Genomic DNA, 26093 nt, shown 5'->3' with positions numbered 1-26093 from the left:
ATTTAGGCATTACTTATTGTTACTGCCTATTGAAATAATCTTATATTTTTGATGTGGGGAGAGTATGCAGTGGCATGGATGATTATTTATATTTTCAGGCTATTTATACTCTGAAAGATACTAAATACTTTAGAAAAAGCCACATTTTTAACATTTATTAAAATCTTAGTTATGAAAGATTTCATAGGTATCCTTTAAAAAAACTTTTATTTTTAAAATTGTACTGTCTTTGCAACTTTTCTGAAAACATAAAAGTTCTGTATATTTTTCGTCTAGTTTCTCCTGTTATCAGCATGAAGAATCTGCTTTTAATCTAATCTAATTTTATATAATGTGTCAGAAGTTTACACTTTATTGAGTTATTGTACTCAAAAGAAATCCCCAGATTTTACATTATGGTAACTGACTCAGTTTTTAGAAATGTAAATTTTGTTACTGATGTGTATACCAGAAAGACACTTACTGCATACGTGAAATTCAGTAACCTAAACTGTTTGCTAAGATGTTCCATATACATAGTCACAAAGTTTACATATTCTTGACATAATTGAAATATGTTGATTAATTACTTCTGCCTTTTTTACTTCACAGATGTAAAGAACCTATATCCATCATCATCTCCTTATACAAGAAATTGGGATAAATTGGTTGGTGAGATCAAAGAAGAAGAAAAGAATGAAAAGTTGGAGGGAGATGCAGCTTTAAACAGATTATTTCAGCAGATCTATTCAGATGGTTCTGATGAAGTGAAACGTGCCATGAACAAATCCTTTGTAAGAATATAAACTTTTTAAGATATATATATGGGAGCAAATTTTACATATTTTAAAAGAGAAAATTGGTAATGTGAGACCAAATTGCGTGTACTATAGCTGGGAGAACTTTTTGAATAAGGTCTGTCTGAACGTTTCTTTTTGCTCTAAGAGTAATTTTTGAGGAAGTTGAAAACTTATGGAAGAGATGAGAAACAAGTAGTTTATCCTAAGTAGGTATTTTTTATCAATGAGTTAGATTGATATGGAGTCATCTTACTTGGATTTATCACAGTAGCTGAGTGAACTTCTGTTGTGTCCCTTCTAGATTCTATGTAGTGTCAATGTTAGAGATGAAGAATATAGATGTGAAACTTTCCAGAATAGTGTTTGCAAGTAGAAGGTGCACATTATTCATTGGTTTAACAACTCTCTTAAGAGAATTCAGGCTTTTTTTTTTTGTTTTTTGTTTTTGTTTTTGTTTTTGTTTTTGTTTTTTGAGACGGAGTCTCACTCTGTAGCCCAGGCTGGAGTGCAGTGGCCGGATCTCAGCTCACTGCAAGCTCCGCCTCCCGGGTTCACGCCATTCTCCGGCCTCAGCCTCCCAAGTAGCTGGGACTACATGCGCCCGCCACCTCGCCCGGCTAGTTTTTTGTATTTCTTAGTAGAGACGGGGTTTCACCGTGTTAGCCAGGATGGTCTCGATCTCCTGACCTCGTGATCCACCCGTCTCGGCCTCCCAAAGTGCTGGGATTACAGGCTTGAGCCACCGTGCCCGGCCGAGAATTCAGGCTTTTTGTCAGGGCAGCATAAATACCTAAATTAGACCTCAAGATTTTAGTAACAATTCGTCACTGTAGAACTTTATAGATTATTTAGCTTGCAGTTGTAATCATGTGACTTTTATTAATACCAGTAGCTCTGGAAATATGACTCTTTTAAGACATTCGTGTTTACAGTAGAAAGTTAAAATTAGCATTTAATAATTTAATATTTAGTTAATGTGGTTGAGGCTCAGGTATTTCACACTTAAGAAATACGTGGTAATTGGTCATGATTGTGCTTTTCACAGTTTGTTTATTTAGAGACAGGGTCTTGCCCTGTTGCCCAGGCTTGAGTGCAGTGCGTGATCTCGGCTCACTGCAGCCTCTGTCTGCCAGGCTCAAGTGATTCTCCTACCTCAGCCTCTGCAGTAGCTGGGACCATAGACATACACCACCACGCCTGGCTACTTTATTTCTTGTAGAGATGGGGTTGCGCCATGTTGCCCAGGCTGGTCTCGAACTCCTGGCTTCAATCTAGCCACCTCAGCCTCCCAAAGTGCTGGGATTACAGGCGTGAGGCACCTCAACCAGCCTCACTATTAATTAAAATTTTTTTTTCCATCACTTTTGGGAGGCTGAGGTGGGAGGATCACTTGAGCTAAAGATCTTGAGACCAGCCTGGGCAACATAGAGAGACCCTTATCTCTACCAAAAAAAAAAAAAAATTAGCTAGGCCTGGTGGCATGTGCCTGTGGTCTCAGCTACTTGGGAAGATGAGGTGGGAGGATCTCTTGAGCCTGGGAAGTCAAGGTTGCAGTGGGTTATTTTTTGTGCCACTGAACTACAGCCTGGGCAACAGAGACCCTCTCAAAAAAAAAAAAAAAGTTTTCATTAAACTTTTAGTTTTGAGATAATTGTACATTCACATGCAATCCTAAGAAATGAGATTCTTTCTACCTTTTACAAAGTTTCCACCGATGGAAACATTTTGCCAAAACTGTAGTACAATGTCACAACCATGATATTGACAGTTAAGATAGGGAACGTGGCTGCATGCAGTGGCTGACACCTTTAATCCCAGTGCTTTGGGAGTCTGAGACCACAGGATCCCTTGAGGCTAGACCAGCCTGGGCAATGTAGTAAGATCTGGTCTCTACAAGAAATTTAAAAACTAGCTTGTTGTCATGGTGTTGTGCCCCTGTCAGCTACTCAGGCATCTGAGGCAGGAGTATTGTTTGAGCCCAGGAGTACAAGCTTGCAGTGAGCTATGATCATGCCACTACACTCAGCCCAGGCAGCAAAGTGAGACCCTATCTCTTAAAAAAAAAGAGAGAGAGAGAGAGAGATACAGAAAGCATTTTCATGGATTCCAAGGATCGCTTATGTTGCTATTTTATGGCTATACTCACCCCACATCTACCCTTCCATGATCCCTGATGATCACACATCTGGCAATCTTTGTCAGATATGTAGTTTGCAAATATTTTCTCCCAGTTTGTAGTTTTCATTTTCTTAGCAGGGTCTTTCATAGAGACAAAAGATTTCATTTTGATTAAGTCTAATTTACTGCTTTTTATGGATCATGCATTTAGTTTCAAGTCTGTTAACTCTTTGCTTAGTCTTAGATCTCAAAGACTTTCTCCTATTTAAAAAATAAATAAAAGTAATATTGTTTTACATAGTACATTTATTTTTTATTTAGAGATAGGATCTCATTCTGTCACCCAGGCTGGAGTATAGTGGCACAGTCACAGTTCACTGTAACCTCAAAGTCCTGGGCTCAAGTGATCCTCATGCCTCAGGCTCCCAAGTAGATGGGATTACACATCCATGCTGCCATGCTTGGCTAATTTTTAAAATTTTTTGTAGAGATCGGGAGGGGGGGGTCTCTGTTTTGCTTAGGGTAGTCTCGAACTTCTGGCCTCAAGCAGTTCTTTGGCCTTGGTCTCCTGAAGTGCTATTGTTACAGGTGTGAGCAATAGCACCTGGCCTACATATTACATTTAAGTCTGTGATGCATTTTGAACTTTTATGTCAAGTGTGAGATTTAACTTGAGATTCCTTTTTGTGGGGTGGATAGTATGTTCAAGTGTTCTGGCACCTATCTCTTCTCATTGAATCACTTTTGCACCTTTCTCAAAAATCAGTTGAGCATATTTGTGTGAGTCTATTTCTAAGTTCCCCGTTCTGTTAGATTGAGCTGTATGTGATCTATATGTATGTTCCTCTGTCAGTCCCACCGTCTTGAACTGTAGCTGTATAAGTCTGAAATTGGGCAGACTCATTCCTCCTACTTTATCCTTTATTTTCACAATTGTTTTTAGATACTCTAACTCATTTGTCTTTCTGTGTAAATTTTAAAATAAAGTGATGTATATGTAATTTTGGTGTTCATTACTAGAATCTAGACATACAGTTAATTTTATGTTTATCTTGTATTCTATGATGTTGCTGGACTCAGTTGTAGGAATATTTTTGGATTGTTACTTTTTTAATGTGGACAATCATCTTCAAATATGGAAGTTTTATTTATCTGCAAATAGAGTTTTATTACATCCTTTTCTATCTGTGTGCCTTTTATCTCCTTGCTGTGTTTCACTGGCTGCAACTTCAGCACTGTGTTGAGTAAGAGTAGTGAGAGTGGACATCCCCCTTGCTTCCCATTTTAAGGGAAAAGTATTTATTGTTTCATCATTAAGTAGAATGTTAACTGTAAGTTTTTGGTAGATGATCTTTGTCAAGTTATGAAAGTTCTGTTGTATTCCTATTTTTCTGAAATTTTTTTATCATTAACTTTTAACATTGACTTTTTGTCAGATGTTTTCTCTGTGTTGATAGGATTATATGATTTTTCTTCCTTAGCCTGTTAATGTGATTTTATATGATTAATATGATTGATTTTCAAGTATTGAGACAGTCTTGCATGAGCCCTACTTTGTCATATAGTGTATCTCTCAATTCTATCTTCTAATGTTTTGTTATGGGTTATTGTGTCTATATTCATGAGGAATATGAGTCTGTACTTTTTGTGCTATCTTTGGTTTGGTGTCAGAGTAAATACTTTGTAAAATGAATTAGGAAGCATTTCATCCTCTTCAATTTTTTAGAAGATATTGTGTATAGTTGGTGTTAACTTTTTTTAAGTATTTGGCAGAACTCACCAGTGAAACTGGAGATTTCTTTACTAGGAGATTTAAAGTTATGAATTTAGTTAACCTAAAGTTTTTATCGGACTGTTCAAATTGTCTGTTTCATATGGGTGACTTGTGGTTTGTGTTTCTGATAAACTGATCCATTGTGTCCAAGTTGTCAGTGTTTATTTAGTCCCTTATTCTTTTTGTTTTTTGTCTTTTTTGAGATGGCATTTTTCTGTCACCCAGGCTAGAGTGTAGTGGTATGATCATAGCTCACTGCAGCCTCAGCTTCCCAGGCTCAAGTGATCCTCTCATCTCAGCCTCTCTAGTAGCTGGGACTACAGGCATGTGCCACCATGTCCAACTAATGTATTTTTATTTTATTTTATTTTGTAGATATGGGGTTTTGCCATGTTGCCCAGTCTGGTCTGTAACTCCCGAGCTCAAGCGATCCACCCATCTTGGCCTCCCAAAGTGCTGGGATTACAGTAGTGAGCCACCGCACCCGGCCTTGCTTACTCTTTTGATGTCTGCAGGGTTTATAGTGATACTTTTTTACCATTCTTATAATGGTAATTTGTGTCTTTTCTCTTTTTTCTTAGTCTCCTAGAGGTTTAAAGGACACCTTATCTAGCATATGCTTACCCATCGGCTAGATTTGCTTATTTTATTGAATTTTTTCTCCCAAAGAATTAGCTCTTTGTTTCATTTTTTTCTCTATTTTTTGTTCTACATTTTATTCATTTCTATTATTATTATTATTCTGCTTGCTTTAGGTGCATTTTGTCCTTATTTTTTTAGGTTCTTAAGATGTACATTTATCTACTATCTATTTCTATGTATTCACTCATTTTTGAGACAGGGTCTCCCTCTGTCGCCAGGGTGGAGTGTAGTGGTGCGATCATGGCTCAGTGCAGCCTTGACCTCCTGGGCTCGAGTAATCTTCCTGAGTAGCTGGGATCACAGATATGCACCACCATGCCCAGTTAATTTTTTAAAATTTTTTTAGAGACGAGGTCTCCCCATATTGCCCAGGCTGGTCTTGAACTCCTGAGCTCAAGCAGTCCCCTCCCATGTTGACCTCCCGAAGTGCTGAGATTACAGGCATGAGCCACCATGCCTGGCCTGTTGTCTGAAAGTTTTCTGTTTTCCTAGGCAGCGTCCTTTCCTGATCTCTTGGCAAGAGAGAGCAGGGGTTTGTTGGGACTTTTTTTTTCTTGTTTGTCCTCCCTGGTGTTTCCAGCTTCTTCAGCTCCAAGTCTAGGATATATGAGGCAAAAGGAAAACCCAGAATTTGCCACCACGTCATTTCTTGAGTCCCAGGGTCCTTGGTAGGTCTGTCTTCACTTTACCTTTTGGTGTCTTTACTTTTTTTTCTAGACAGGATCTTGCTCTGTTGTTCCAGCTGTAATACAGAGGTGCGATCATGAATCACTGCAGCCTTGAACTCCTGAGCTCAAGTGATCCTCCCACCTGAGCCTCCTCAGTAGCTGGCACTATAGGTGTGTGCCACCACACCTGGCTATTTTTCTTCTTTTTTTTTTGTATAGAGATAAGGTCTCGCTGTGTTGAACAGGCTGTTCTTGAGCTCTTGGACTTAAGCAATCCTCCTGCCTTGCCCTCACAAAATACTGGGATTATAGGTGTGAGCTACTGCACCTGGCCCCTTGTAGAGTCATTTTATCTTTGTTTCATATGTAGCGTCTAGGCTGTTTAGTCGATTTACTACTGGGAAGAATAGGAAAAGTACATCTACTCGATCTTCCCAGGAGAAGTCGTTCTCACTTTTGACTTTTGAAAGTATGGTAGACAAAAGTAGCAGTACATCAGATCAAAGATGTCAAGTCACATCAAATCAAAGATCAAAGATAGAATCTGCAATCATTTTCATATAGAAACTTTGACAATTATAACCAAATTATGTATACCCATAAAATAAGCCATCTGTGCAGCAACATTGATCTGGACTATACCAGGGGCTTCTGTCCTTGTGAGAATACGAAAGAAACTAGACCTCTTTCTCTGTAATCTCCTTATCTAGTTGGGACAAAAGACCAACATATACAAAATAATCACAGGGAAATGCTAAATTGCCCTGCAGTCTATTAGAGATGCGGTGGCAGGGGGCGGAGCACGATAAGTGTCATCAGCAAATATGGTCAGATTGTAAACTAATCTACTTTTTTTCAGTTTTATAACTGAAGGTCCTCTTGGGGTAGTTTGTGTTTGTTTGTTTATTTATTTGAGAGAGAGTTTCGCTGTGTCACTCAGGCTGGAGTGCAGTGACGCGATCTCAGCTCACTGCAACCTCCGCCTCCCAGATGCAAGTGATTCTCATGACTCAGCCTCTGGAGTAGCTGGGACTACAGGCGCGTGCCACTACGCCCAGCTAATTTTTGTAGTTTTAGTGGAGACGGGGTTTCACCATGTTGGCCAGGCTGGTCTTGAACTCGTAACCTTAGGTGATCTGCCCGCCTCAGCCTCCCAAAGTGCTGGAATTACAGACGTGAGCCACTACGCTCAACCTTGGGGTAGTTTATTATACAGATTTGTCAAATGTAATTCAGTCATTTTATTTAAAGCCTACTATGTGCTAGGCCACTGTGTTTAGAACTGGGATATGAATATTAGTAAAATGTACTCCTTGCCCTTAATGAGCTCTCAGCATTAGTTGAAGTCGAGGGTGGAAAGCAGATATAAGAAGACAGAACCTTAAATTGCAACAATGCAGTGGGACACATGTTATGTAAGTGTAATTAGGCTTACGTAGACGAATTTACAGGAATAGAGAAATAAGAGGTCAGAGTAAAGCCACGGAGAGGTGATGACATTTCATGTTTGGAAGATGACTAAGGACACAAAAACTCACAGCTGTGCAAAAAAGCCCATGTAAGGGAGCTCAGTAGAGCGTGTCGGACATGGGTTACATTGAGGTTCCAGTGTGTAGGATGTGTAGCTGTATACATTGGCCACTAACCCAATTGGTTATTTTTAAGTGTTTATATTTTAATAATTTGCACTATTCTTCGCTGGGTTCAAATCCATTGATTTTTATCATATTAAAATAAGAAATGTCCAGATGTTTTTTAAATATATTAATGAATATTCTTGGGTTGTTAGTGGGTGGTATATTCAGTAGATGGTAAATAAATGACCAATTTTTCACTGAGACACTGACTTTCTATACCTGCATATATGTACCTTGATTTTTAAAGAATTTTGGATAAACTTGCTTGTGTTTGGCACAAAGAGAGCACAAAGTAGAGGCCTTAAAGTTCTCTTCAGCTGATATAGAAAGAGATTATTTTGACTGGTCTTTATGGTCTTCAGCAAAAGAAATTACAATAATCACTGTTTTGGGGGAGCTAATAATTGAAGGTAGTTTAATTTGAACCTTCATTTGAAGGTCGTTTTTCCCCGTATATGTCTATGCTCATTAGCAAAGGATGTAGTGCACCTCCCTGACTACTTTAGGATTTCCTTTTCAGATTTTATTTAACTTGTTAACCTCTGGAATGCCTAAAATTAAATAAAAATACTGTTTTGAGTTTATATTGGGCTATGTATTTTGTCTGTGTGTAATCTGTTATATATATGTATTGTATAGAGTTTATATTGAGCTGTATATAATAGCCAATATTTGGGGCTCTATGCTTGGAACATTTTTAGAAAAATACTCTATTTTGATTATATGGTCCAGGAATTAATCTCATTTTAATTTTTCATTGCAGATGGAGTCGGGTGGTACAGTTTTGAGTACCAACTGGTCTGATGTAGGTAAAAGGAAAGTTGAAATCAACCCTCCTGATGATATGGAATGGAAAAAGTACTAAATAAATTAATTTGCTCTCACTGTATTATGTATATTCACCTAATGCCCGTCGTGTATTGATATTGCATTCTTGAATTTTGAACACTGAATATCTTTTTGAAAGATTATACCTCTTTACCTCTTTGTGCTTTAGAAATTATTTTCCTTCAAGTGTTCAAGTCTAATGAAGAATGAAGATAACATTTTATCACTTCTGTCCTTAAAGATTTCAGACATGGTGAAACTGAATAAAGCGTATCACTTGCTCCTAGATAGATTCATTCTATCTAGTTGTGGGGATGGAGAAATCTTTAATGGTATATTTTGGGTTATTGCCTTATTTTTGATGCAGTATTCTGTCAGTAATTTATTAGATCTGGCAGCTTTGGGTGAGCATAGATTTTTCGCCTTCAGTGTTACATTGTGTTTGCTTTTAAAAACTGCTTTTGAATGGAGTTGTAAATACAATTTTTCTATGAAGACGTTTGGTTTATTTACCTTTTTCTTAAGTTTTTAATGAGAACTTTGAGAAATTATCACAGGGAGTTCCCATTTAGTTCTTTTCATGGGAAGAATTTGTAATTTTAATTGCACTGAGATATTTTGGTCCTTACCTTGCAAATTTCTGTATAAAACATAGATACCTGAGTTTTAACACACTGCAAGTTTATACTAAGGGTAATCTGCAAAGGTGGGACAAAGAAGGTTCTAGGAAAGCCCAACTCCACTTGCTTCTTTTATCACAGCAGGATTCCTGAAATTACAGCATTGGTGGGTTTTTTTGGTGTGTTTTTTTCTTCTTTATTAGAAAATCTCTGTTGTCACGTCCCCATGATTACTTTGGTTTCATTGGTTTATGGTAACTGCTGTGAGTAAATTAATGTGTATATGTTTGTTATTTACTCTGTGCCTAGAATATATAGATATCATGAAAATACAAAAAGTAAGAGACATGATTATTAACTTCAAAGAGCTTATAAATGTAGCAGGGAAAAAATAACATTCATGAAGGAACTGTGTAAAGACTGAATGCTGAACTCAGCATAAATACACTTTAGGGACAGGAAAGTGTTCTGTGATTAAAATTGTTTACAGTCTAAGCTGTTATAAAGTATAGGCTATGGATGACCTGTAGATCTGACTTTGTTTTCTCACCATAATTTTCTCAACTGTAATACCCCAGAGGTTGGTCTCAGCTCTGTTAGGTGTCAGTAACATTTTTATGGCAAAGCACTACCCTGTACCATCAGAGCAGGGTGAGTGGGAGGCAAACAGGTCATCATTTCAGCCTCCAAAACAGTAGGAATTCAGCTCCTTCCTTCTAGTCCTTTGTTGTGGGGTGTAGGGGAGTTACTAAGGAAAGTTTCAGTAGGGTGATACCAGATAGTGCCCAAACCTGTTATAGCTTGGTTAAGCATTCTAGAGTTTTCATGTGTCCTTTTGTCCACTTAGAGCTACTAGATACATTTTTTGTTCTTGAACACTGAAGGAAAAGGCAAAATTAAGTTTTTGGTTGGATGGATTTCTAAAGTTTTCTCCTTAGGGAAATAGGATAGTGACTTTTGTATTCTGTGTGTGAAATTTTCTCAGTACCAATAATCCTAAGATGAGGAGGAAGGCTATTGCTGCAGAGGCATAGTTGAGGACGTACAGCACTACACCAGAAACAGGAATGCTTAGCTCTAGCAGATCTTCTGTCATTGCTGCCTTCATAATCTTCAACAGGTTTAGGCCTTTCTTAGTTCCTTTGTAAATAATCCATAGAGTCTTAAGTGTTATAATTAAAGGTCCATGATTCTAAATACAGAAGCATATTTTTGCCGCTTAACTTTTTCTTTATTAAAAATGACACTACTAAAATAGCTGTTTTGAGCAGGTGCTTTAGCTCATGCTTATAATCCCAGCATTTTGGGAGGCAGAGACGGGCAGATCACCTGAAGTAAGGAATTCAAGACCAGCCTGGCCAACATGGTGAAGCCCTGTCTCTACTAAAAATGCAAAAATTAACCAGATGTAGTGGCATGCACCTGTAGAATTGCTTGAACCGGGAGGCAGAGGGTGCGGTGAGCCAAGATCATGCTGCTGCACTCCAGCCTGGGTGACTCCATCTCAAAAAAAATAAAATAGCTGCTTTTTAAAAAAAATATAGTACTATCTTTGGTTGTTTTTAAAGGACATATTATCTAGAATATGCTTACCTATTGGCTAGATTTGCTAAGTGTTGTGGGATTTGGGATTTTGCTGGTCTAAAGGGAGTTTGTAAAACACATGACTGAAAGCATTATAAAACGCACCTTGTCAAATACATTAGATTTATAGGTCAAGGGAATTTTGAAAAGTAAGCTAGATTGCTGCTCAGGAATCCCACTCTAAAGTACTGCTTTGTTTAATCATTCTAGATAATGGAAGCTTGTAAGCCTCCAGAAAGTTAAAACAAAAAACTTCATTCTGATTGAGAGCCTCTTAACTCTATCCTTATTCTCTGCTATCTCATTATAGCTATTAATTGTTCCCTCTTTGTTTCTAGACTCCAATTTTCATTTCTCAAATTTTGGTTCTCTTAGTGCTCTTAGTAGCCTTTTGTTTGTTCAGAATGTATGTATTTTTCCTCTTAAGTGTTTCCTTTCCCTTTTAAGGTTAGCCCTGGAATACATATCTTTCTTGGTCTTATAGACTTCATCTCTTCTGATTTCCATAATAATTGGCGCCTTGATGACTCCAGAATTCTCCCACTGTCTTCAAAGAGAATTATCTGCTGCTTTGAACTCTGCTATCTAGTAATCTCGTTAGGTATCTATACCACAAGTTTGAAACATCAAGGTCAATTTTGATAATTTCCTGTCTTACGTCTTAATACCCATTCAGAGTTGATTGCCAACTAACAAACTCAGTCTTTAGCACTGACACTTACTGGCCAATCTGTTTTCTCTCTATAGGGAATGAAATGGAATGGAGAAAGAGGATAGCTTGCATTAATAACTTAGCTTTTAAGAACATTTTTATTCCTTTTTAAAAAAAGTTTTTAGAGACACGGTCTTGCTGTATCACCCAGGCTGGAGTGCAGTGGCACAATCATGGCTCACTGTAGCCTTCAACTCCTAAGCTTAAGTAATCCTCTTGCCTCAGCTTCCCAAAGTGCTGGGATTACAGGTGTGAGCCACTGTGCCTGGCCCACATTTTCTTTCTTGGCTCACTGTAGCCTTGATCTTTCAGGCTCAAATGATTCTCCCATCTCAGCCTCCTGAGTAGCTGGGACCACAGGCATGCACCACCACGACTGGCTAATTTATGTATTTTTTTTTTTGTAGAACCAGGTTTCACTGTGTGCCCAGGCTCGTCTCGAACTTCTGGGCTCAAGTTATCTTCCTGCCTCAGCCTCCCCAAAGTGCTAGGATTACAGGAGTGAGCCACTACAGTGGCCCGGTCATGAACTTCAAGTAAATGTTTAAAATGGAGATATATCACAATGCTATTATGAGTTATTTAGATAGAAATGTTAATTTAGTTCAGTACTTAAATATTTTTTGGCTATGCTTTCCCATTTTACCTTTCTCTACTCCCTCCTCAGTTACCTACATACTGGATTAGATTATTGATCTCTGAGATATATCTCTGACCCAGAGCAAAACTGCATATTAATTTACCATCTAATCGGCCTAATGCACTTAAATTCCTTTGGAATCTTTCTTGTTCAGATTAGTGTGCATCTCTCTGAACTTGTAGCTTTACTGACATTTCCAAAAAAAGGTAGAAGTTTTCTTAGTTCCTAGAGCCACTTACCCTTTGTAACTAGCTCTAAAGAAGTACATCTTTTGCTCATACCTGCTACTGTAACCATATGAGAGTATGGATTTAAGTTATTTCTGCCTAGAGGAACTAGAGAGATGATAAAAGCTAGAAGGACAAAATGCTGGTTTCTGTGCAGGGAAGGGTCATACGTAGTTTTAAATAAAAGGGATCATCTCTTTTGATGCGGTTTCCCATTCTCCGTCTGTGCATTTTTTAAATCGTAAGATCATTTTACACCGAGAGATTTTATTTTCGGAACTTGTGGGGAAAATATTGATTTACCTACAAATGTTACTATTTGGAGCCATCCTTGTGTTTTGTTTCTGAGATTAATTTAACTCTTAGCCTCACTTCCTACCTTAGTAAAGTTGCCACTCCAAGTCAGCTAAAATCATATACAATTCTAACCCGTTACTGCAAATAGTGGTAGTGACTGTGTACTAGCATTTCTTATGGACTGGGTGGCACTATCTCATTTTTAATAGCCCTTCAATAGCATCCCATTATTGCAAATCAGAAAGATAATGGGGCCAAAGTAAAGCTCTTTGCCTAAGTCACTCTACTAGTAAGTAATTGCAGTAGCTGGGATTTGAACCCAGACCTGTCAGACTCCATTACCCATACAACTGCAGTCTTCTCATCAGATGTGGAATGAATGATTTTTATTACCAAATCAGCTGATTGGAAATGGAAGCAGAGAATATGCAAGTTAAAGAACTAATTTTTTTTTTTTTTTTTTTTTTTTGAGACGGAGTCTCACTCTGTTCCTCAGCCTGGAATGCAGTGGTGCAATCTCGGCCCACTGAAGCCTTCCACTTCCTGGGTTCAAGCGATTCTTCCACCTCAGCCTCCTGAGTAGCTGGGGTTACAGGTGTGTGCTGCCACACTGCCATGCCCAGCTAATTTTTGTATTTTTAATAGAGACGAGGTTTCACCATGTTGGTCAGGCTGGTCTTGAACTCCTGACCTCATGATCCATCCACCTTGGCTTCCCAAAAATGCTGGGATTACAGGTGTGAGCCACTGTGCCCAGCCAAGAACTAATTCTTATATATGAGCTGGGAAGATATGTTCCTAGAGATCCTCACTTTAAGTAGGAAAGCTTATTAGGAATCCAAATCTCTTGCCTCATACAGAAAGTAATGCAAAGAAGTAGTCTGATTTTTGAGAGGGTGATGTTTTTCTCAAATCCAGATTACAGAGAAACAGTATACCTTTAACAACTGTTGCATGTGTAAGAAGACTGGCACATGATGTCAGTGAAATTCTTTTTTTCCTTTAACTTGAGAGCTCTCATACCAGTTCCGTTGTACAAATGCTGAGATTGTTTCAAGGTTTTATTCCTACAGACATGTTAGGATTTGTGTATCACTGATTTCTCCAATAAAATTAGAATAATTCAGGTTAGTTCCTTTTTCCTAACTTATGTTAGTTAGCATTTTCTGTGTGTGTGTATATATATATTTTTTTTCTTTTTTTCTTTTTTTTTTTTAAATTTTGGCTTGTCTTGAGTCTTCTGGATACTTGGTATGCCTTCACATATGAATTTTTGGTTTTATTTTTACATTGAGACTTCTGCCTATATCATTGACTTTATTTTTTCCTATGATTAAAGGATTCAGTTATAACAAAAAGATGTTTCAGAAACACTACTATTTACCTAAAGGTAATTTTCAGTTTCTTTTTTTTTTTTTTTTTTTTTTTTTTTTGAGACGGAGTCTCACGCTGTTGCCCAGGCTGGAGTGCAGTGGCGCGATCTCGGCTCACTGCAAGCTCTGCCTCCCGGGTTCCCGCCATTCTCCTGCCTCAGCCTCCTGAGTAGCTGGGACTACAGGCGCCCGCCACTGCGCCCGGCTAATTTTTTGTATTTTTAGTAGAGACGGGGTTTCACTGTGGTCTCGATCTCCTGACCTTGTGATCCGCCCGCCTCGGCCTCCCAAAGTGCTGGGATTACAGGCTTGAGCCACCGCGCCCGGCCAATTTTCAGTTTCTTTAGAAGGAGTTAGGAAAATGGTCCTTAATACCTATATGGGGTTTTCTTAACCGTACCCTACAATGCAGCCACAAAAGCTCTAAATAATAAACAATTGTGCATACTATTAATATATATTTAATGCTTTTGTTAAGTACATGAAAAGACAGTATTGCATAATGGTTAAATTCGTGGACTCTGAAGCCATCCTGTGGGGATCATCCTGGCTACATTGCTTACTAGCTGTGTGACAGTGGATAGGTGCTTAATGTCTCTGTGCCTCAGTTTTTGTGTCTTTATAAAGGAGATAATAGGATCCACCTCATGCCTCATGGTCTGAGTTGAATGAATTCATGTAACTCCACAGTTATCTTAATCCAAAAGGCTCAAAATACTAAGGTTTTGTGTGTGAGTGTGTGTGTGCGCGCGCGCGCACATTTGTATGACGAGTGATATAAAACCCAACCTGAATTTATACTATGTATAGTCAGATTTTGCTGCAGAAATATTAAATGTTTAATTATAGAATGCTAGCACTGATCCTGCTGAAATTGTTACAAAATACAGCAGTTGCCCCTTATCTGTGGCAGATACATTCCAAGACCCCCAGTACTGAATGCTGTATATACTACATTTTTTTCTATACACATATACCTACGATAAAGTTTATAAATTAGGCACAGTAAGATATTAATAATAAAATAGAATATACAATATACTGCAATAAAACTTATGTAAACAGTTATTTTTGGACAATAGTTGACTATGGGTCACTGAAATTGTGGAAAGCAAAACCGTGGATAAAGGGGAATTACTATTAATGGTCTATCTATATTGCATTATCTTCTAAAATCCAAAATTCTGACTTCAAAAACTCATCTGGTCTGAAGGTTTTGGAATTATGTATCTATGTGTGTGAAGTGCAAAGAGCAGTGCTTCATGTAACAGATAACATCAGAGATCCTAGGCTGGAAAGTGTAAATCCTAGAGAAGCTTTTTTTGTGTTGTAAGTTCAGTCTTGCAAGATTTGGAATTCTCTCTGAGGAAAGTATATCAGCCAGTTAACAACTGTTACTGTAATTTATAAAATTTCTACTTTGGAGAGCATAAGAGTTCATGAAAAGTTTTTAATAAATTTTAATAATTTTACTTACAGAGATCTTAGTTATGTAAGTATTGTCAGCAGCACTTTATAAAGAGTTGTAAAATAAAATGGTGGCAGAAAATATCAACTGTTTGTAGAATGTTAAGGGACTTCCTTCCGAAATTCTCTGGTTTTCATTTCAATTTCAAAGCTCAAAACAGAAGGTAAAACTATTAGGATCTGTAAAAAATGCAAGGTACAAAATCACACTGTTTATAAACCACAGATTATCTTGTTATTCCCATCAGTGAAAAGAAGCTGATAGACGTTTTTATGAGTTAGTTCATCAATCTTCTTCTTACCCCAAATGAATCAGTGTGCAGCAGATACAAGTGTATAGACATTAATATGGGCTCACTCTCAGCTGGGAGTTCTCACAACTATCACTTTTTACTGATTATCTGTTTTCTAAACTTTTTCTGTGACTTGAATTGACTGAAAGTGAACACATTCATAAGTAATGAGCTTAGGCCGAGGATATATATCCAGTGGGGGATGAAACATGCTTAAGAAAATGAGTGCATTTCCTTGACTTTATTATTATTATTATTACTAGTTTGCTATTTCAAAACAATTGACTTTAAAAAATTATACTTCACCACAGAGACAGTTGTTGTTTTGTAATGGAAGGAGGAGTAACTTACTAATCTAGACTCTTAGAATCCCAGTTCTGATACTTTAATAATTGTGTGTTTTGAGGGCAAGTGACTTATCTGAACTTTTTTCTTATTTATAACACTGGATGATAACCCTCAGGATTGTGAGGATTTAATAACTAAGTCCTGACTCAAATTATGTGATCAATAAATGCTACTTAAGTGTAAAGTCTTTGATTTATTTTTCCCCTCAGTCCTGTTTGGTGTTGAAATTCTTCAAAGGAGGGTGAGTCAGGCATTTACCTGCTATTCAAGAGTTTTCAGAATTCAATCCCAGCCAAAATTTTTAGCCACATCTCTTGTCACTGCTTTGCTGTGTACTAAAGCTCCCAGACACACACAAATCTTTTAGACATAGTCAAACTTTTTCTTTAAAGGAGACTTACAGTCTCTATTGCATATTCTTTGTTTTTAGTGTTCAGACATCTGCTGTATCTGAATATGTTATGTATTTTCATTCCTTTTTCTGCCCCTCCTGGGCATCTCCAGTTTCATACTGATGTGTCAAAACTGAATTTGTATGCTACCTCCAGGAAAGCAACCTAGTCTTTTGCTACTCTGTTACTGACTTTTGTGGCATTGGATTGGGTTATTTGCTTATGGTTGAGTCATCATTGGATCCTTTGATGGAGTCATACCAAAACTACAGTGTGTCATGAGCATGCTTGAGAGTGCTGATCTATTCCTTGTTTGTCAGATCAGTACATTAATTGATTCATTTCTTCCCCCGTGTGACTGAGCTTCTTGAGTGTGGGGGCTGGCTTCCATCTTTGTATGTGTAGCACCTGGTGCATACAGAACAGGCTCTCAGAATTGGATGGATTTGCTCATGGTCTTATCACTGCACAGAATGCCCTTATTTTCTTCCATTCATTCTATGAGACCTCAATTAAAATATCAGTACTCTTGTGGAATTCCCTGCTCCAAGCCCTCTGCTGAAATGCATTGCCACTCTAGTTGTGATGTGGAGGTGCCTCATTTATGCCTCTATGATGACACCTCATGGTGTCACATATTTTAGGGTTAATTGCAGCTGTGTCTGTATTACCTTGTGTGTCTTGGTCAGTGTTACTTAAGCTTTGGATCTTTGATACATAGCATAGTGCCTTTCACATAGTATGTACTCAAATATTGGAAGTTATTCATCCCAAACTGTAGTGTTTAAAACTGGTTTTTGTTTTGTTTTGTTTTGTTTTTAAATCAGCCCCTTAAAGTGGATCATGTATTTGTCAATGTAAGTAGAATAGTGATTTGTTTTAAAAAAGATGAGGTCTTGCTTTGTTGCTCAGGCTGGAGTTGAGATACCATTTTTTGGAGGGGTGTCCTGAGTTTTTAAATTTATTTATTTATTTATTTTTTTAAGGTAAGGTCTTGCTCTTTGCCCAGACTGGAATGTAATGGCATGGTCACAGCTCACTACAGCCTCCATCTCCTGGGCTCAAGCAATCCTTCCTCAGCCTCCTGAGTAGTTGGGACCACAGGTATGTGCCACCACTCCCAGCTAATTTTTAAATTTTGTGTAGAGATGGGGTCTCCCTACATTGCCCAGGTTGGTCTCTCAAACTCCTGGGCTCAAGCAGTCCTCCCACCTTGGCCTCCCAAAGTGTTGGGATTATAGGCGTAAGCCACCGTGCCTGGCTGATTTTTGTTTTGTTTTGTTTTGTTTTGTTTTTCAATGGAACAGACTGAAGTTTACTTTTTAACTAGGTTAGCCCTCCATTCATAAAAAAGTTATGAGCCCAAATGTCTTGGGTGGAGTACAGGGGAGGCAAGATCTTAAAAGCCAGGCATGGAATTAGGTTTGAGCATATATGGCAATCTGGAAACAGAGAGTGAGTCAATTTATAAGCATACCAGTCTTTGGAGACAAAAGTCTGAATTGCTCCCCAGTCCATTTTTTTTCTGGAATCCCCGAAGAAATTTTGAGAGGTTGAATACTAGAAAGCCCTCTTTGATGAGGGTTGTATACTTTATTTTTAAACAGTATTAACATCCTTGAGGCCCTTGAAGTCTTTGCTGTCAAAAACCATATACTTTTTCTTTGAGTGGGCTTTTACTTTAGGTATGTAATAGAATAATATAGGTAACTGAAAAAGAAATTAGTTCATGACATCTACTCATTCATTTATTCACTCAGCAAGTATTCATTGATTGCCAAATATGCGTCAGACACTGAGCTAGGTGCTAGGTACTAGGTAAACAAAATTCCCTGCCTTCATGGAGCTTAGCTTGTGGTGGTAGAAAGAAGCCCTCAGCCTGAATACTCAACTTATGTCTGCCCTTTCTTAACACATTAAACTATAGATAATGGCATATGTGAGTCTAATCTTTGTTTAGCAAAGCTATTTCTTGTTCTGGAATGTAAGTACAGTTACAACAGAATAAGTACCAAGGCAAGATTGGAGAATGACCAGTTATGAACAGGGACTTAGGAATATGTGTAGCATAGGATTTTTTTTTAGAGTTGTTAAAATCAGATCAACAGAGCATGTTTTTATGGGCCATCTACCAAGACTAGAGGTAGCTTTGGAACCTCTTATTCTCTGGAATGCAAACATGTATTTGCATTCCATCCACTGTCAATATGAGGAGACAAAAACAAAGTCAGGATTTTAGAGCTGGAATGGATCTTAAATACTACATAGTCCAAACCTTTGGTTTTACAGATGCACTTTTTCCAGAGTGCTGTCATCTCATATACTTTTTTATTTGTAACAGGTTTTTAATGTAACTCACTCAGATAGTTGGTGATAGACTCTCTCTTAAAACTTATTTATCCTAATCTTTTTTTTTTTAAGAGACAGGGTTTTGCTCTGCTGTCCAGGCACACAGTAGCTCAATCATAGCTCACTGTAACCTCCAACTCCAGGAGTAAAGTGATCCTCCCGCCTCAGCCTCCCAAGTAGCTGGGACTACACTACTAGTGCACTAAGCTAATTTTTAAATTTTTTTTGTAGAGACAGGGTCTTGCGGTGTTGCCCAGGCTGCTCTCTCAACTCCTGGCCTCAAGTAATCCTTTTCGCCTTGGCTTCCCAAAGTGCTGGAATTACAAGCATGAGCCACCATGCTTAGCTGATTTACCCTAATCCTCTGCTGACCTTCTGATATCAAGACAACTAAAATTATAACATTGGGCAGCTATTTTGTATAATATATAGGGTAGTGGTTCTTAAGCTTATTGGTGAGTAACCCTCACTTGGGAAGCTTACGTTTAAAAATGTAGACCTTCATTACTTGCCTCCTGAGATTTTGAATCAGTACGTTTGAGAGAGGGTCCAGTAAATCTTTGTTGTGAATGAACTGATGGTGTTGAAGCAGGTGACCTGGAGGACTGCATGTAGAACACAGTGATGTCAAGGAGTAAAGGAGAGAACAGAAGTGAGATTAGCACTAATCACCTCTCATGCCTTATTTCCAGTAACGTTTAGATAAGGGGAAAAGCTACTTGGCTTGCTCCTTTGAAGGTTTTGTTTCCCTCTTAACGTAAAAGGTAGAAGAGAGATGCTGAATGATCCTTTTTTTCTTCTTAACCTTGGGGGTCATTATGATTAAGTTATTGAATCCATATCGCCATATGACAGCACGTGATGAAAGAAAATCAGATGTTTGTTTCAGTCGAAGTGAAACAAAATAGGAATAACTACTTGGGCAAAACACTACTTTATCACTGCTAAGATATTACTAGAACTGAGCAGAGAAAGAGTCATAGAGAGCCATGACATAGTACTAATTAATAATGAGGTACTATTGAGCGACTGGAATATTCTCAGATGATGTCTGTTTAATTACCCATAGGTGCTAAGTGAATGTTAAAAATTATGGTGCTGGTTGAATAGGCAGAGTAGAACTTGTGTTAGGGCACATCCCATGGAGATATTTTTTACTCCTTAATTTTTTAGAGTTACCTCAGTAACTTAACAGGCAGGAATATAGTTTTAATGGAAACGAAACCACTTGCCTTTAACAGCGTTAGTCCCGCTAAGAGGAAGTTTTTGTTTGTCTAGTTTATTACAGGTCTTTGACTTTGTCAGCATATGGCAAATTTAGTATAAAAGATGGTTAATTATCTAGGCTGATGAAATATAGGCAGCTGAAAAGAAAATTCTTAGCATTCATACCTTAGAAGGAACCCTGAAGGACAGGAAGCCATAGAGATCCTGTTTTTTTAAAAAAGTAATTTCAAGTAAATTTGCAAATGCAATGCTAGTAAAAAGTGTATAGAGGTATGTCTTTCAAACTATCTTGTTACTATTAGAATTTTTGTAGCCATGTGCAGAGGAGAGAAAAGGTGTTGGATTTTCTGTGGTTCTGATTCAGTTGTAAGAATTTGGTGTGAAAAGAATGTTTGCAAAGGAGCGGGCATAAAGGGGAGAACAGGAATATGAAACACAACATCTGTAAATTACTAAATTCAGAGGGAATTTAGTGGGGGCATATCTCTTAAATGGTTTTGAATAGTTTGGTGTTTTAACCAATGACTTAATTTAACTTAGTGGGTATACTGTTTCCAGTCCCATTACTGATTTTTATCCCTCTGTGATAACATACACCCAAATAAAGACTGCTATGTATTTGATTTTAAAACTATTAAGATGTAAAAAAGGTTCACTAAGCCAAACACCTTAGAAAATAGCCTCAGCTATTTGCTATGTTTAGATTATACATGCATAAAAGTATTTATGTATAGATGTACTTACCTTACACAGTAAGTATCTAAAAATTGTAAATTGAATACTTTTGAATGTAAGCAGTTGAAGTAAAACCTGTAGTGAGTTCTTCAGTCAGTCAACACTAAACCTGTTTTGTAAATTTGATGCTAGTATTATACTGGACTTTCTCAAAATGAAGCACACCTATATATGCATATAGTATATGAGCATGCATATATGTACAGAAGCCCTTCAAAAGGAGTTCAGCTTTTATAAACACCAAAACACTCTCTGCCTGTAAATTTTCTTGCTGAAATTTGTATCATTAACTCTCAAATTTACATCTTCATGTTTGAGATATACTTTTAGGACTGTCTGTGCATGTAGACTTTGGTCAACTCCTTCCTCCTCCCTCAGTAAATCAGTTAACTTAAAAAATATATTGTGACCATTTTTATAAAATACATGTTCATAAAACAGATTAACATATTTAGCTTATACAGAAATAAAATTAAGTCAATCCACTCTCACAAAGAATTTCTATTTTGTAAAAATGTAGCTTGTATTTCAGTATAATAAAATCTGATGTAAGAAACTGTTGAGTGGGTTAAGTGGTTATTCTTAGTATATCTATTTTTTTAGTGTCACAGTTATTTGAGGTGTTGGTGGAAGGGGAGGTGTAAAAACATAAGTTTTTGCAGCCAGAAAACAAAAAGAAAACATTTGGCCGGGCGCGGTGGCTCAAGCCTGTAATCCCAGCACTTTGGGAGGCCGAGACGGGCGGATCAGAAGGTCAGGAGATCGAGACCATCCTGGCTAACATGGTGAAACCCCGTCTCTACTAAAAATACAAAAAACTAGCCGGGCGAGGTGGCGGGCGCCTGTAGTCCCAGCTACTCGGGAGGCTGAGGCAGGAGAATGGTGTAAACCCGGGAGGCGGAGCTTGCAGTGAGCTGAGATCCGGCCACTGCACTCCAGCCTGGGCGACAGAGTGAGACTCCGTCTCAAAAAAAAAAAAAAAATTTCGGTATGCTTACTAAATGGCAGTTGTCACATTTTTCCTTCCTTTCCAAGTCAAACTAGGACCTTGAAATCTAATTTGAGATGTTCCATCAGGATTGGCTTGTACCACTACTGAGAATTAAGTGAGTACCTGTAATAAAGTACCAGTAAGTCATATGTCTATACACACATGCTAACTTTTCAGTCAAGATTCAGCACAGCAAACTGAGCTGTATTTGCAACTTTTAGACTGGCCTGGTTAAAAGTAATTTGGGAAATTAGTACCAAGTTGTGAAGAAGTTTGTAATTCTTCCCTGTTGCAGTTTCTTTATTGAATGCTCATCTGTCCACTTCTCTTTCAAAGTAGACCCTTATTTTCATCCTTGAATACAATTTAAGTCTCCTTTGTCATTCCTGTCCTTAATCCAACCTTGAATTTTTCCTCTGTTTTTAAATCATCCTGATTTTTTTTCTGTTAAACTGATGTCCTTGGGTATTTTAGTGACATTTCATAACATAACATAGTCCCTTTACCTGTTAGAAGTAAATGATCCATCTCCTATATTTTCATCTAATTATGAAGCTTTGAAAGGGAGCATCTTTTCAAAAGGCAACCTTTCCTTATGACCTGCTGTCCTTACTAAGATGCCTCTTTGGACTGTATGGCACCTGCTCAGTTTTCACATGGGAAGCCACCAAGGGGGATTCATCTAAGGTGAAAACTTAACCAGCTTCCTCCTTGCCTGCAACTTTTCATTGGTTCCCTATTTCCTACACGCGCACACACACACACACACACACACACACACACACACACACGATATCCCCAAATTAACATGCCACTTAAAGCTTCTGCCTACGTTTCCATCTTGATATTTCCTACACACACACACACACACACACACACACACGATATCCCCAAATTAACATGCCACTTAAAGCTTCTGCCTACGTTTCCATCTTGATATTTCCTACCCTGACCTGAATGCTGTTTTCCTGCTTGTACCATGCAGCTTCACACCTCTGGTCTTACTCAAACTCCCTCTGCCTGGAATGCAAATCTCTCACCTTCACTTGGCTAACTCCTGCTCATCCTTGAAAATCTAGAGAGCAGGCATTCTCCAAGGAGCCCATTGCCTCCATCTTTATCAAGGCTTTGTCTGGTGTGCTGAACCCTGATTATCTGTCTCTCTCATGAGACCATATGCTCTTCTGGGCTGGGATCACTAAATCATTCTCTTTATTTTTAGAACCCAGTAGAGGTTGCTGAGCCATGGGGGTGGGAGATGATATGCATAACCATTGACGCATATTTCTTTAGTTAATAGAGTAACAACAGTTTTAAAGACTAAACATGTTAAATTCGTAGCTGTAGGAAGTAGCTGCTTCCTGAGAACAAGGTGACCATTACATGTTATTGCGGTGTCTTTCCTTCATCTCTTTTCTCCAGAGACCTAGGCTTGCTGGGTATTTCATTAAATGGAGGGATCTGAGTGTTCACCTGAAAACCAGGTTTTTAAAATTGTATCATTATAGACTTTAATTGGAAAACACCAGTATTAGGGATTTACTGTGGAATACACAGTAATAAGGTGTATTCTGAATATGAGTGTGTAGTGAGATCATGGCATCAAGACCTTTCTGTCATCTCAGAATCCTGTGTTTTGGAAAACTTACTTTTATTTTCCTTAGGAAATTTGTTTATCTCTCAAACTGTGGGATGCAAAACTGAAATGTCAAAAATATACCTGCTCATCTTCTTGATCTAATATTTCAGTTTCTAAAGATAGTCCTTGTTCCTGAGAGACTTTCTATATGTCATTATACATAAATAAACTATTCCTCCTCAGCTGTATCTGCCAAGCAACACTGTCAGCCCTGTTACTAGGAGAGTAACTTATTGGTAATTGGACTACAGCCGCAGCCTGATTTGTACTACAAAGGTAAAAATCATTATGCTGCTTCATGCCCAGTGACCACTTATTGAAAACAGATTGAGAAAGGTGTGAAGACCACTTTTTCAGAATGTCAATAAAGTCCTTCCTCCCCACAAGTCTGATTTATCTTCGACTGCATTTTTCTTTATCCTAGTGCTCTTTTCCTGGAGGTGACTCTTAACACAGGTCACATGCCAGTGCACTCAAATAATTCCCCATGAGCTTCCACATTGAGGCTAAAAATGTTCACTTTTAGATAGATTCCATTATATATCCTTTCCTTTTTATGTGTTTTTATCTGGGAATTCTGGGGGCACGTTTACAAGAGGAAGGGCAAAAAAGATTAAGAACAATTGAGAAATTCTGTACAAACAACAATGACTTATTTTCATCATGACTTAATTAAAAGGAACTCGTGTACGATTGAGATTTTTGACAAATTGTAAATTTTCATGTTTATTTCAAAATAGCTTTGGAAGATATAAGCAAGGGAAGACTTATGGCAAAGCAAAGCAAAAAATGACAAATAATAAAGGGGTTATGGCATTTTAGACTTGAACTACCCTTTCAGTACATTTGCACATACTAAAGTTCTGGAAAAAAATTCTGTTAAGAGTGTCAAGAAGAACCGCTCAGAGTGTAAAAATATTTTGTGGTCCCATCAGCATCAGCATGCCTTATGCTTCTTTGGTTGTCTCTTCAGCTAGTTCTTATTTTACAGCACATGATACATGAAGTGATTTCACACCATGCCCAAGATGCGGGCCACCCACCAGCTACAAGGCATGATGACTCTGCAGGCCGAACGGCAACCTTGATAATTATAAGGCCATGGGTAATAGCCCCCCAGGGGTTCACAGATCTTCTGGCAGTGGGTGTAGCTCCGCCTACATTCTATACAACAGATTCCTTCGTGATCCAGTCTAGGGTCGAATGTCATGCTTTCCCCTTCCTGCTGCTGTGAAATAAAAGATAATTATTTGTGATAACTGCATAATGAGAAGGTCATAGCATGCATGTTATTTTTAAGTAAGATTCTGAATTTTTCACTACTACGAGATACTGTAATCTGCTGTAAAGAGTTTTGATCTTGTTTACCTGCTGTCATTCGTAATTCCTTTTGACACCAAGGAATCTACACCTATCTCACCTGTCACTGACTAGAAAGTTGTTTTGTCTTTTAAAATGATATTCTGGAGTTTCTCCATGCCTTTAATGAACCATGGTTACCACTCAGTAACTCAGCTTGTTTTAAGTAGGAAAGCAAGAAAGGAAGCATTATGATAAAAAGTAGCATTTCTGCCACTGCTAATTCTAAGTCAGTTGAATGCTTGTGACTTCTTGCAGTAATGGCTTCCAGGCTCTTTAGAAGCACATTTTGAAACTCATCAATCTAGGCTAAAGACAGATTTCAGTTCCAGTTACACTGGCTCTGAGAACACTGTCAAGTCATTTAGTTTCTCCTGCTTTCATTTCAGTAACAGAATGGGGATGTTATCTCTATAGGGACAAAGGGGTCTCAGGAAAAGACTCCACAAAAACATGTAAAATTCAAGACCTTAAACTTTACCTTCTAGTTTTTTATGTAAGTATAGTTATATAAACACAAGATTATATTGAAGTAAAAATCTCCATCTTCACTGCTGGTGAGATTACAGAACTGGAAGGAACTCCCATCCCTCTAACCCTGCCCAGTTTACATATCTGGTTTTCCTTTTAGGGGACTTCTAAGGGTAGAGATTCTGCATTATTTTTAATATAGTATTGAAGTACATTCCCAAGAAGCCCTTATCTTAAAATTCTTGATTCAATTTAAGCCTCTTTCCTAAAGTTAGCTGATTCTGGTGTTGAAACAAAAAGTCTTTAATCATAATTTGGGATGGGGAGGAAGTTATTAAAAATTTCAGCCAGGCACAGTGGCTCACGCCTACAATCCCAGCACTTTGGGAGGCTGAGGCAGGTAGATCACCTGAGGTCAGGAGTTTGAGACCAGCCTGGCCAACATGGTGAAACCAACCCCATCTCTACTAAAAAATACAAAAAAATTAGCCAGGCGTGGTTGGTGGACACCTGTAATTCCAGCTACTCAGGAGGCTGAGGTAGGAGAATCTTCTGAACCAGGAGGCGGAAGTTGAAGTGAGATTGTGCCATTGCACTCCAGCCTGGATAACAAGAGTGAAACTGTCTTGGAAAAAAAAAAATTTCAAACATACTGGAGAGTACAGGAAAAAAAATATATTGAACACCAGTAGACTCATCTAGACTGGACAATTGCTAACCTATTGTCAAATTTGCTTTTCCCCTTCCTGCAACAGCAAAAGATAAGGAAATAATGTCCATCAAAACAAAACTAGTATTTTAAAGTGAATTATGAAGTGAGTTTAAAGAGAATTGGAGGAATTGTGACATTTCATCCATAAATAATTAGAATGTGCCCCCCAAAATAAGGATGTTTTCCTAAATTTACAACCAGATTGCCATTA

The 26093-nt window shown here is 38.0% G+C and overlaps 2 protein-coding genes across 3 annotated transcripts in view; one reads left to right on the top strand and one right to left on the bottom strand.

Moving 5' to 3' along the window:
- The window catches only part of LOC105485613 (SGT1 homolog, MIS12 kinetochore complex assembly cochaperone), a 35801-nt gene extending 27294 nt beyond the window's left edge, over positions 1 to 8507 (top strand). Inside the window, exons 12-13 of the mRNA XM_024794009.2 lie at positions 592 to 773; positions 8382 to 8507. Coding sequence (XP_024649777.1) covers positions 592 to 773; positions 8382 to 8483 — 284 coding nt within the window. The 3' untranslated portion in view covers positions 8484 to 8507. The remainder of the gene's footprint in view (positions 1 to 591; positions 774 to 8381) is intronic.
- Positions 8508 to 24046: 15539 nt separating this feature from the next.
- CNMD (chondromodulin) overlaps positions 24047 to 26093 on the bottom strand; it is a 36213-nt gene continuing 34166 nt past the window's right edge. Inside the window, exon 7 of one of the 2 annotated variants that reach the window (XM_071081276.1) lies at positions 24047 to 24565. In XM_071081276.1, coding sequence (XP_070937377.1) covers positions 24353 to 24565 — 213 coding nt within the window. In that variant the 3' untranslated portion in view covers positions 24047 to 24352. Of the gene's footprint in view, positions 24569 to 26093 lie in introns of both variants that reach the window. The other variant, XM_071081275.1, reaches the window with a different exon arrangement.

Source organism: Macaca nemestrina, chromosome 16, assembly GCF_043159975.1.
Source record: "Macaca nemestrina isolate mMacNem1 chromosome 16, mMacNem.hap1, whole genome shotgun sequence".
In the NCBI taxonomy this organism is placed as follows: Eukaryota; Metazoa; Chordata; class Mammalia; order Primates; family Cercopithecidae; genus Macaca; species Macaca nemestrina.
This window is presented reverse-complemented; position numbering and strand designations above follow the sequence as displayed.